Raw genomic sequence first — 13634 nt, forward strand, 5'->3', positions numbered from 1 at the left:
ACTGTTGTAAGTTGACTTATGATTTAACAATGATAAATGCAGGCCCTTGTCTGATAGTTTTCAGAAAAAGTTTAGTCATATTTGGAATTTCAGAAACATGTGACCCTTATTTGAAATTAGGGGCAAAAGTTTGGGTCCTAAATGGAATTTTTCTAAAAATGATCAGGAGTTTAGAAAAATAAAGGCTGGATAGCAATTTAAAGTCTGGTTTGCTTCTCAGAGCTTATCATCGGTCACTGATTCAATAGCATTTCTGAAGTTCATTATCCATTTATAAGAATGATAATCTCAACAAATACTACATATCAAATCTTGGTACAAAATGCTGCAGGCAATGATCAATTTGTGACAAGCACGAGCTGAAGCTAAACACCACAGATAACAGAAAGTTGAGAAAGAGAGAGGTGGAAATCAATGGAGCAATAGTGCACTGTCTCTCCCCTGGCACTTCATGCAAGAAGTGCTGCGATGGCCGCAACCATGGCCAGTAGACCAGCCTGGACAGAGTTTCCGGAAGACTTGGAGGTGTTCGTCGGCGTCGAGGGGGTGGCTGGAGTTGAGGGGGTGGCCGGTGTCGAGGAGGGTGTGGTTGGGGTGCCGGACGCTGAAACTGCCACCGACATCTTCATCCCACCGGTGCAATGGCCGGGTGTGCCACATATGAAGTAGTGAGTCCCTGGTGTTTTCAATGGGATGGTGGTGGAGCCACTGTTGGTGTCCGTATTTAGAGGGTTGAATGCCGAGCAGCTGTCATAGTCTGAAGAAGATATCTCCATCACAGTGTGCAAGGATGAGTACTGGAAAACTGTCAATACATAGATGAATAACCAAAAACGGGTATCATGAGAGAGAAGAAAGAAACATCAACATTACTAAAGCAGAGGCCCGCAAGCAAACAACAGACCCAAAACAAAGGACCGAAAGCATGAAGGCAAAACAAAGAAAAAAGAAGAACACAGAGATCAGCCAGGGTCTTGAGGAAGAGAGGGCGGCTGAAGGGGGTATCATGAGAGAGAGGTACATGTGAATTGATGCAACAAGGCTGAATCTCAGTGAATCAATAAGATACTTAATTGTGTGAATCAATTTAGTATTGTATTGATGTTTGTGGAAATAGCTGAAATGGCAAATGTGGGAGAAGGGGATGATAGACTAACGGAGATTGTCGCCAACAATGAAGGTTTTGCCACTGGTCCACTTAGAGTAGTCGACTCCCTGTGTCCAACCATTGCTATCACCAACCGTATAGTCCTTTGCAGAAATCGGAATGACGAATGCAAACAAAGCAAGAGCAGCCATGGTTGTGTATGCCATGGCCATGTTCACAGATCTAGAGAGAGAGAGAGAGAGAGAAAGAGAGATTGGGCTGTTGAAAGAGTTGGGTATATAGCTTTTATAGATAAACCAGGCAACCTCTTTATCTGTTAGATGATAGAAAAAATGAAAAATAGGAAGTGGGAGGATGCTTCAGCTAGACTCTATCCCTACCTAATGAGGGTGGCAGCTGTTTTTTTCTTTATGAAACCAGCAGAGTTGGTAGATATGAATCCGAGTACCAAAACGTGCCTGCCATGAACTGGGTGTAAACTAGTCAGATTTTTGTAATATATAGTTGAATAGAGTTTTTTATGATCAACTAGTGCAATTAAAGAAAATGTTCATAATGTTGTTGACAAAAGCCTAAATCAAAGCTGATCAATGTCAAATATTTGGGTGCCTATCACAAAGGAAGTCTAAATCAAAGTTGCGTAAAAAGAAAATGATTCGAAGAACAGCCCAAATCAAAGTTGACCAACTCCCAAGTATTTGTTTGCCTTAACTTTGCATTTTGTTTGCAAGAACTTTGACAAGTGATTGTAGGTGTAATTGAATAGATGGCACCATGTATGTGGTTCATAAAAAAATGTCAAGTATATATTTTCCAAATTAAGAACCAAAAATTTAATTTTTCTTTCGTCCAAAATAAATTAGTGAGTACTTATTTTTTTGTTGTTGTATTTGGATATAATGAACACAACTTTGCCATTTAACTTGGAAATGAGGTGTTCCTTGGACGACGTCATAGAGAGCTTATTATTTAAGAATTTTCCATAATTGCCAAATGGACTTTTTCTTTTTTCTTGTATATTTTCTGCAGCTTTTGATACGAATGAATGAATCTTAACCATGAGACCCTCAGTGAGCTTGAGGGATAGGGTCATTAGGATCCAAAGCCTTCTCAGCCTGTAATAGAGTATTTGGGACCTGAGTCTGCTTAATTCTCATTTATAACTTTTCATTTAGATATGGACCAGCCATAAAAATGCCTTCTTGTACTTAATGCTTAGATATAACACAGAACTAGAAAGTTGAGGAAATTCTTGAGCTTTTGGTGGCATGGTATGGGCACTCACCCTAACATGGTCGGGTCAGTTTTTTCGAGATAAATTAACCACTTAGGCTCCACATAAACCAAGCAGTTGCACTTGCATGGAATGACGAATCTGGTTCTCAGGGAAATATCAGTGGTGGAAAATCTTCAGAATTTTCAAAAATCAGGGTTTTGTTGGAAGTTCTTTTTTTATGAAGGGAAACCCTGACCGAGAGCCGGGTCACTTAATGGGCCCGCCTCCCTGCAAGGTAAAACTCTGAGTTGAGAGCAACAGCATAAAACATGTCCAGAAATGTTGATATCTTTTATCAAAACATGATATTTTGAAAATGTAACGACAAGAGTTCTATATTTTCAAAATATTGCCTATAAGCTCAGGGCCCTCATATGTGCCTTCCCCAAGTACAAAGGTCTACCAATTAGAGGTTGTTGACTGCGTTGGGCACTTCCAATTAGGATCCATGAGGTTCCCACGTGGCTAAAATTGCAGTTGAATACCACGTGGCATCCTCTCACCTGCTTTGTCGTGGAGATGTGTGGAGGCATTGACCAGGCAAGTCACCTAACTAGGGCAGCACTTAGGATTCCCTTGCACCAAAAGTCTTTACCTAACTGTGTCCCTTGAGGCGTTGAGGTGACACTTCAACTAGTTTGTATGCATTCATGCATACAAGGAAAACGGAAAGGGCAAGGCAATATGTTCCCTAACAGATAGGGTTATATATCTATATAATATTTTTTATTTGAACTAAGTTGTAAGATCCATGCCACCAAATCATATTTTTTTGTTTTTATTTTGTTATTGATATTGACACTAAAGCAAGAAATGAGACCTACTTTTTTGGCAATATAAAAAAATTTGATGCATTTTTTCAAATGCTCTATAAATTTTAAAATCTGCCCGATGTTCAATTTTGGAGGTTCTTGACTTTTTTAAGACCTTTTTACCCTTTGCATGTGTGAACCTCACGAATGTCCTCATAAATCTGCAGAATGTTCTTAGATCATATCTCAATTATCTGACATTGAAAACCCATATTTTCATAGCCGTTGGAAAGTTGAGACACAAATATTGAACTTTCCTATTTTGAGTCAGAATCGAATACAAAAACAGTGACACTATTTGCCAATTTCGTTAAGAGTTTTGCGTTGTTGATTGTAAAATTCTTAAAAAGTTTGTGAAATTTCTGAAAGGTTTGCAGAATTTATGAAGTTTCGCATGTGTTGATACCAAATTTCTTTTCAAATGTAAAATTGTGGTACTATTGTATGAAAATTGCAACACTACACACGAATTTCATCAAGAGTTTTGTGTTGGTTGTGAAATTCCTGAAAATCACAATACTACTTGCGAAACTTATGGTAATATAGTACAAAAATTGTAACACTAAATGCAACATTTAGTTTCTTAAAACCTTTTCTCCGCAACACATGGCTATTTTTACATAACTTAGGGTTTCTTATGGTCCCCAAACCTCTTCCTCCCCTGACAAAATTTCTGGAGAAACATACACCAATGACACTTCATCTTGTCACTTATTATTAACCTAGAAAATGAAGGAATCTGAAAAATACAAAAAAAAATAGATATTTTAGACAAAAATATATTTCTAACAATATTTTATTTACTAAAAAATAATGAACAAAAGTTTAAATACAACCTCAAGAATGTTCCTAAAACAAGAGACGAACAGGCGCAATTGCACCAATCCCAGTGATTATATGCTATTTTTTAGCTACTTGTATTGAGAATTCAGGAAAACAAAAAAAATAATAGAGAAAGATCAAGTTGTTAACTTTCAAATGCCACCAAGATCATGTCGATCTGATGAACGATTGGAGAGAAATGCTTTATAGTACACAAATTATTAGGTTGTAATAGTTTGTAAAACAAATTCCTATTCTAATTTTGAATCTCAGAAACGAGAACCCTAGAGGGGTTTTTGGTTCTAACTCAAAACAAGAAAGTTTGAGATCTGTGCCTCAGCTTTCCAATGGCTATGAGAATATGGGTTTTCAATGTTGGATGGTTGAGATATAGATATGCAAAACAATGATTGTTCTGCATATTTATGAAGAAATTTCCATATTTGGGATGCAAAATTTATGTGGTTCACATATGCAAAGGGTAAAAAGGTCCTAGAAAAGTCAAGAACTTGCAAAATTAGACATTTTTAAAATATGTCAAATTAATCGTACAGTACGATCCTTTTCTATAATTTAAATATAGGCATCTAAACTATGACAAGTTTGTGTTTAATTACCAATGGTTTTAAATATTTAATTTAGATATTTAATCTTTGAAGAAATTATTCATATGACCACCTGAGTTGCGTTTTCTATTTAGAATTACTTATTTACTCTTAAGCAATATTGTAAAAATCGGTTTGAAGTGGCCTTGGCTTTAATTGGCCGATTCAGATCGAATTGGCCCTAACCGATTCAAAACAAGGGTTGATTAAACGCTCCTTCAAAATTGACTTATTTTGTCCTGAATCATCTGAATCGGCCAATTTGAAGTAGAATCATTCCAAAATTGGCCAATTTTTTTTCTTATTTTTTTGATTTTTTGAATTTAAATCTTTCAATTAAAAAATGATTTGATTCTTTGGTTTTTTAAAGAAACTATTCACCAAGAGAACCGATTTTAACAGCATTGCTCTTAAGTATACCCATAAAAGTTGAGGGCTATAATAAATTGACATTCAATAGGTTAAAGAAAAAAAAGTTAAAATTGTCATTTTTAAGTTATCTGGTGTTAGGTGAATAAAAAAGCAACTCAGGCACCCCAATTAAGCAATTTTTTTTTAAATGACTGTGTATCTTAAATATTTGAAAAACCCCCAGGTGGTTAGAGGTGAATTTGACATATATTAGGTGTATATATGTAAATTACCCTTTTTTCATCAACAATTTGTTTGGGAAGTACTTGCTATCAAGAGACGTAACAAGAGCTCTGACATTGAAAAAAGTTCTAAATCTTTCTCCTTGTCATCCACTTAGGACATAGTGGTTATTATTAGAGTAGTCGATCCAAGATCAAAATCTTAATCAGGTACCCAGAAGCAATTAATTGAAGATCACTCCAACAAAGTGTCGAATGAAGTTCATCCTACCAAGAATTCCAACAAAGCAAAAGTCCAATATCAAGAAGGAGACTACCTTAAAGGAGTCTACACATTGGACCATTCTAGAGAACATCTCAATGGGACTTGTATATCTCAAAGAGAGTCCTCTAAGGACTCTCCATAAAAAATGTCTACAGGGTTGCTTGTAAAACATGTGAGCCATATTGGCCATCCCTGTATAGTTTATAAATAAATCAATGGAGAAAGATCCCTCACCGGGTGAGTATTGAGGTGAGGGATATTGTGGACACAAGATCCTTCAGATCTGAACCACATTAAAAATCGAGTGTTGATTTGTGATTGTGTTTTGTGTGCTTTCAATTTGTAAGATCGTTTATGGTATGAGAGCAACACTTGATTGTCATGGCTTCTTCAACCTCATCAAGCATTAAAACCCAGTCACTCGGTTCATCCTTGAGTGACTCGTGACTTGGCCGAGTCAACTCGATGACTCAGTCGGGTCATGTTAACTTTATATTTTATATAAAAGATATAAATATATGTATATACTATGTATGTTTTATAGTATTTTACTAATATATTATATACAATATGCATTATATGATATTTTTATAATATATTTAACATATAATTTTATTAATACATGTATAACCATATTTTTATAAATAATATACATAATTATATATATATATATATATATATATATATATATATATATATATATATATATATATATTAATCACTCACCCATGAATCGAACATGTCAACTTGGTGACTCAATCGAGTTTTGTATAAAATAAATTTGTACTCACTTTTGACCCAGTAATTGGGCGATCCGAGCTGAGTCAACAAGTTGATCTGGGGAGTTCTCAAACTATGGCTAATACAAAGCTAAGTTCTATCTTATATGCTCCAACTATTTTGAATTTTTTTTAGTACCAAGTTGTCCACAGACAACTATTTATTATCGAAATATTAATTTATCCCACTACTAATCTCGTGTGATTTATACGGATTCATTGATGGGTCAAAACCATGATCAGAAAAATTTATCATGCAAAATGAGAAGCAAGTTCTCAATCCAAAGTATGTTAAATGGCAACGCCAAGACCAACTTCTCCTTAGCAAGCTTATTTCCTTCCTAATTGAACCTATTCATACATAGGTTGTTGGTTTGAAAACCTCATACGAGGTTTGGAAAGCCCTGAGAGAAACCTATGATGCCCACTCTCAATCTCCTGTTTTGCAGTTAAAAGATCAACTGCACACATTAAAAGATAGAGAGAAAAGTATTGAAGATCTTTTTTAAAAAGTCAAATCTATCTCCCACTAGTTGGCTATGGCAGGAAAACATGTTTTAGATGAAGATTTTGTTATGTTTATTTTATGGGCCCTTCCTTCTGAGTATGCTGCTTCCAGACTCTCTATGTCTACTCGTTCAGATTCTATCTCTATAAATCAACTTCACAGTCTCCTATCAAAAGAAGCACACAGTCGATTTCACCATGGCTAGTTATGATGTTGCACCTGAAACAAATTTCAATCAGCATTCCAATAACAATTTTAACAACTTTGGTTGAGGTCGTGGCAGAAATTTTTAATAAAGTGGTCGTTTAAAAGGCTAAGGTCGTGGGCACCAAGGGGTCGATATTATAATCAATAGAACACACCAGGTATTACCTATCAATATTGTTAAAAACCAAATCACATGGCCCATCAATGTCGCCTTATTCAAAGAGATATGTCTCCATAATCATCACCCATGACTTATCATGCATTTACATCAAATTATTCAAGTGAAGGCTGGTTTCCAGGTTCAGGTGCTTCTCACCACATGATGACAGATTTGAATTCATTATCCCTTCATTTTGATTATCAAGGCAACGATACAATAAAAGTCAATAATATGACAGGTTTGCCTATTTCTCATATTGGTGACTCTATCTTATCTCATGCTAGAAATAAATTTGTTTTATGAAATATATTACATGCTCCTCAAATTAGGAAGCAACTATTATATGTTCATAAATTTACTCAAGATAACAATGCTATTTTTAAGGTTCACTTGTCTCATTGTTGTGTTAAGTATTCGGAAATAGGAAAATAAATACTACAAGGAACAACCAAGATGGATTATATCATGTCAACGTTAGTCCTAGCAAAGAAGCACACGTTGGATAGAGAACAGCTACTTCCCAGTGACATTGTCAATTAGGACACTCAACATTAAAAATCATTCAAGAGATTATTGTTAAGTTTAATTTGCAATACATTAATCAAGTTGATTTCAATGCGTGTGATGCTTGTCAAAAAGGAAAACACCATAAACTTCCTTTTACTAATAATATGCATGAGATCTCTAAACATTTAGATTTGATATTTGCTGAGGTGTGGGGATTGGCCCCAATTTCTAGTATTCAAGGATTTCACTATTATATTAATTTTGTGAATGGTTATTCTCGATTTACTTGGATATTTTTTTATGAAAAATAAATCTAATGAGGCCACCATATTTCAAAAGTTTAAAGCACATGTTGGAAACATTGTTGGCAAAAAAATCAAATTTTTACAAACTAATGGTAGGGGAGACTTTAAAGCTCTTGATCCATTAATTAAAGATTCTAGAATTGGACATCGGATTTCATGTCCTCATATGCAAGAGCAAAATGGATCAGTTGAGCTTAAACATTGACACATTATTGAAATCGGCCTCTCTCGCATGGCTCTTGCCCATATTCTCACTCAATTCTGATCATATGCTTTTTTCTACCTCTGTCTATTTGATAAATCAATTACCTACAACCAATCTTCGTCTCAAGTCTCTTCTTCAAGTCTTATTCAACCAAGTACAAAATTACAAGTTTTTAAAATTTTTTGGATGTGTGTTATATGTACCTTAAACCTTAATTACCAATCCCACAAATTAGATTATAAATCCGCTCATCATATTTTTTTAGGATATAGTTCCCATCACCATGGCTATCTCTACCTAAATCCTGTCAACCAAAAAGTCATTGTCTCACGTCATGTTATTTTTGATGAAGCGTTATTTCTCTTTCAGAATTTGCAATCTATGAATCAACCTAACCAACCCACTATAATCAAGAGTCTTTTCCTTGTTCCCATTACTGTCACCCTAGCTTCCCTTTCGGAGTCCACCGTCCCTCCAACTCTGCCTACAGTGCCTAATTCATCTCCTATCAACCTAGTGCATCTATGACTCCTCTCTTAGATAACATAGGGATCACACCCCTGTTGTCATCTATCCTACCTGACCCCTCCTCCTCCTCTATGAACTCACCATATGATCAACCATGCACATGATGGAACTCTTAAGCCCAAGTTGTTCCAAGCCACCAAACATCTTCTGTCCATTGCTCTCCTTACTGAATTATTCACAAACATTGAACTTACTACTTTTACGTTGTGTTTGGGAGGAGGGTGACAGAGGAGATAAGATGGTGTCGGAGACAATTATTTAAGTTGGACTACTCTAAAAAAAATTAGAGGATATTTGGGAGAAGGAATGCAAGGAATCATGAATTTAGGTTGAGATTCAGGAGGTTACAAGTCCTCAATTTTACCCTATTTCAAGTGAGGAGGTATTTACAACTCCTTACTTTGAAGGGATTCCAATGGGTAGCTACCAAAAGACGTTCACCTTCGGTGGGTAGTCACCAAAAGACATACACCTCTCTCTCATGTTAGTTGTTTCATATTCATTTGGATCTAGGTAACCCAAATCCCACACAATGGTCATACATTATACTTGGATTAGAAACAATATTGACTCCATAACATTGATGCATCCTGTTTGGATTTGGACTCATATCTGGACCTATATTTTTTATATAAAATCCATATTTAGGTTGAATATCAATCGAATATTTTTTTTGTCAAATCTAACTGAATGAACTTATATTCAATTGGATATTTGACCCATATCTAAATTCTTTGGCAATCAGATATTTTTTTTGTCAAATCTAACTGAATGAACTCATATTCAATTGCATATCTGACCCATATCTAAATTCTATGGGTTCTTAATAATAGGGTAAAAAATAGATTGGATTTGTTCAAATCTTTGGTCTGAATCTAAGCATTGTTTCTGATATCGATTTAGATTTATATATTCAAAGTATTTTGGATTAAAACCGTTGTTTGGAATAAGATCTAATCAAATTCATCAATAACTTTTAGATGTAGGTTTTTTCTCCATTATTATTATTAGGAAGCTTGAGTTTGATACTTGGGTGGGCCTAACAAATTAGATACTTGATTAAAATGATAAGCAATCTCCTGTTTCATTTTGTAATGGCACTTATGCTTTTATTTTATATTTTTCAGTTTACTTTTATTAAAACCGAATGCATCAATTATTAGGTAAAACTTTGTAGCTTTAAAAGTATACCTAATTTTGTTGTGCATGAGATTCAATCCAATTGTAATCCATATTATATGTAAAATTGTTTTCCACACAAGACAATGATTTAAATATTACTTGTTTGTCAAAAAAAATTAAATATCAATTATGTAATTAAATATGATATAACGTTTCTCTATGTTCTTTGCTACTCAAATACCAAGCTATGAGTTCCCAAAGAAGGTGAGGAATCAAGAGTAGTTGAAAGCCTGGATGATTGAAGGAGTTGTTTATGCTTCCAAACAAAAGAGCGAGTCCACAACTCCTTTGAAATCCATTTCCCTTCAAATCCAATAGTTGTATGTCCCCCGACTCCTTGCAACTCCCTCCAACACGAGTTCCCAAACAAAGCCTTAAACAGACCCAATCCCAACCACATTGGTGTGATGCTATGCAGATTGAATTTACAACTTTGCTAAAAAATAAAACTTAGACTCTTGTCCCTCTTGATTCATCCCAGAATCTCATTGGATGTAATTGTACTTACCGTATTAAAAGGAAAGTTGCCGAATCACTTGAGCGATATAAAGCCTGCCTTGTTGCGAAGAGATTTTATTAGGAAGTAGGGATTAACTACTTTGAAACATTTAGTCATGTTGTCAAACCACCTGCAATTCGAGTTGTTCTCTCAGTGGCCCTCAATCAACAATGGTTTGTTCACCAGCTTGATGTCCATAATGCATTTCTTCATGAATCTATTGATGAAGACGTGTTCATAGAGAAGCCACCTAGATTTCAAGAAGCTTCTCACACCATGTGTGTAAGCTCAATCGAGCTCTCTATGGTCTTAAACAGGCTCCTCAAGAATGGTATCATCATCTCAATAATGCCCATGTAAAGAATGATTTTGTGGAATCTCGAACCAATGCTTCCCTATTTATCTTACACAAACCACATTTAACTGCTTACATCCTTATGTATGTTGATGATATTCTTGTTACAAGTAGCTCTCCTTTATTTATTCTGTCTCTGATTCAGTCCCTTAGTCCAGAGTTTTGCATTGAAAGATCTTGTCCTCTACATTATTTTCTGGACATTGAAGCAGTTCACACATCAGATGGTCTTCTACACTCCCAATGCAAATATATTCTTGATATTCTGCACAGGGATGGAGAAAGATCCCTCACCAGGTGAGTGTTGAGGTGAGGGATATCGTGGACATAGGATCATTTATTTCCAAACCACGTTAAAAATTGAGTATTGATTTGTGATTGTGTTTTGTGTGCTTTTAATTTGTAAACTCATTTAGTTATGAGGGTGGTAGTTGTAGTCCATAGAAACTCTTCATAAGGTTACGTTTGGGCATGCCTGGTGAAACATGACCAAGTTCATGAACCCCAAAGTTGCCCACCACTTGAAGCCTTGTAGTTGGTATCCTTTTTTGGGGGGAGAGAACATTTGTTACCTCGGTGGATAAGGAACTGCTAGCTGGAACTCAGTGAGAGGTTGTTTTGATGAAATCTGACCCTACAAATATGTTTAGCATGATCAAAATAGTAGGAATTGACTCTTGAATAGTATATTTTTTTATGTAAAAATACAATTTTATGAAGGTTGAAAATGCGGTACATTATAAGCCGTTGATTTTTCAACTCCTATAAAATCTTACATACTAGTTAGAATAATATGATATAAGCACCAATTTCTATTAACCCAAATATGTAAATCACATATAGATGTACAGAAGTAAGAAACATCAAAAAATTAAAAATATTAAAATCTTTTACTAGGGCTTCCTTACCCACGAGGGTTGCAAATATTAACCCTATTTTAGGTGCCCATGTTTCTACAATTTAAAATATTTGGCATGAACTAGTTTTTAGTAGATGTGACCTTGTTTATTGCCTCCAACTTTTGATGCTTCCACTAGATAAGCATTTGGAGACAAAAAATGGAAAGTCTAGTTCATAAACTCCAATAATTTATTCATGTATTCAGGTTGATATTTTTATATGAGCTAAGATCATGTGTCCCGTTATGGATTTATCTTGTACTGGTGAGGGCAGAATTGGGGCTCTGCACATTGTCTTGGCGTGACAACCGCTTTCTGTAATCTAATATAAAGAGTTGTACTCTTTGTTCTCTGTTTATTATTGCTAAACTTGTGTTTTGGTGGCATCATTGAAATTTAGAAAAAAAAGTATAGTAGTTGAAATGCTGGCACTTCGTCAGCTTGGTCAAATTTCATGGATGCCAAACGTGACCACGTTCTTGATAATATGTGCATACGAAACTAGCAGACACTATGTTCATATCAAGTTCTGTCTAAGAGCGATGCAGATCAAGAAAGAGGCACGTTTTGGATTTGATTTTCAGATTTTTTTTCGTAAATCTAACCCCACTGATGTGTTAGGCATGATCGATTTGCTAAAAAATGATAATTAGATCTTGTTTTTTCATCAAAAGCCTGAATTATTTAGCTTAATTATTTAAGAAAATTATAAACCATCAGTTTTCAAACCTTATAAAAACCTACCAATGTGTTGGAATCGAATGATTCAAGAGTCCATTTCTATAAAATCAAGCATGTAGAACACATAGCTGTCAGATTTGAGAAAAAACACCCTTTAGAAGCCTGGTAGGCTGGCGGTATGCATGGAATAAAGTAGTTAGCTCTCTCTCTCTCTCTCTCTCTATATATATATATATATATATATATATTTATTTATTTGAAATTATATTCATGCTCAACATTATGAAGTTGATCTTGATTAAAAAGCTTATTAAGATTACAAATTTTAAGTTCATCTGAATTAGACATCCTAGTCTATAAATAGAAGAGAGGTGTAGGATACTGGAGATATAGAGTTGCTTATGGGATAATTTCTAGCTTTTTGTTACTTTTGTCCTTTTCATTTTTCTTAAATAATGTAATCCCAACTTATTTTAAATTTTCTAAACAATCTAGCTTTGGAGTTTATTTTTGGTATGCTTTCAGGAACAATCTTCTTGTGGCCCTTCATGAAAGAACCAAATTCTATATTAATGAAAATTAGATTAGGAAATCATTTCAAAGATCTAAGCAACTAAAGTTTGTTAATCACTGTTAGTGTCGATCATTTCAGTAATGAATCACTGGTTGTGATTATGTTAAGCAATTATAACTACAAGATTGTTGTGTCGCTTCAATGTTTCACAATTTTTTGTTATGAAAGGCAAGCTGGGGTTAGGCAGACCCCCACCAATTGCACAACATACCATTGGGTTTTGAACTTGCAACGTCCCAACACCTGGTGACATATACTAACAGCTCCTACCAAACAAGAGGAGCCGTCGTTGGTAGTCAATGTTCCACATTTGCTGTTGAGTTATCTCTTTTGTTTTTTATTTAACATAGAGAAACCACCATTATGGTTTGGATGTCCTGCTAGAGGTTGAGAGGTATGATGTTGACCATGAATGTCCGCATTGTAAAACTCTACAAAAATTTCAAATCAAAAAAAAATTTGTAGATCTATGTATCATTTCAAAACTAAAAATTTTTGTGGATCTATGCACCATTTTCAAATCTGAAAATTCTCTTCACACATGCATTCTAAAAAAATCTGAAATTACTTTTCATACATGTATTTTATCAAAACTAAAATTCTTTTTTATACATGCATTCTATCAAAACTGATTTTTTTTCATACATGTATTCCATAAAATACAAAATTACGTTTCACACATGTATTCTATCAAAACTAAATTTTCCTTTTTACATATGCATTCTATCTAAACTGAAATTTCTTTTTTACACATGCATTCTATC

At 34.7% G+C, this 13634-nt stretch overlaps 1 protein-coding gene across 1 annotated transcript; it reads right to left on the reverse strand.

The window, feature by feature from the left end:
* Window positions 1-250: 250 nt before the first annotated feature.
* On the reverse strand, window positions 251-1350 carry LOC149812245 (mavicyanin-like). The gene is made up of 2 exons (XM_089993602.1): window positions 1158-1350; window positions 251-805 (listed from the first exon to the last, which is right to left on the reverse strand). Exons 1-2 carry the CDS (start codon window positions 1318-1320, stop codon window positions 450-452), a joined length of 519 nt encoding a protein of 172 aa, XP_089849728.1. The 5' UTR covers window positions 1321-1350; the 3' UTR covers window positions 251-449.
* Between the last annotated feature and the right edge of the window lie 12284 nt (window positions 1351-13634).

Source organism: Nuphar pumila, chromosome 17 (assembly GCF_984573655.1).
Source record: "Nuphar pumila chromosome 17, dmNupPumi1.hap1.1, whole genome shotgun sequence".
In the NCBI taxonomy this organism is placed as follows: domain Eukaryota; kingdom Viridiplantae; phylum Streptophyta; class Magnoliopsida; order Nymphaeales; family Nymphaeaceae; genus Nuphar; species Nuphar pumila.

Bases quoted from the DNA above. Each gene is read 5' to 3' on its own strand.
- LOC149812245 (XM_089993602.1), bottom strand. From the start codon at position 1,320: ATGGCCATGGCATACACAACCATGGCTGCTCTTGCTTTGTTTGCATTC. The intron at 806-1,157 runs GTTAGTCTATCA...ATGTATTGACAG, and splicing joins CATTGTTGGCGACAATCTCC to TTTTCCAGTACTCATCCTTG.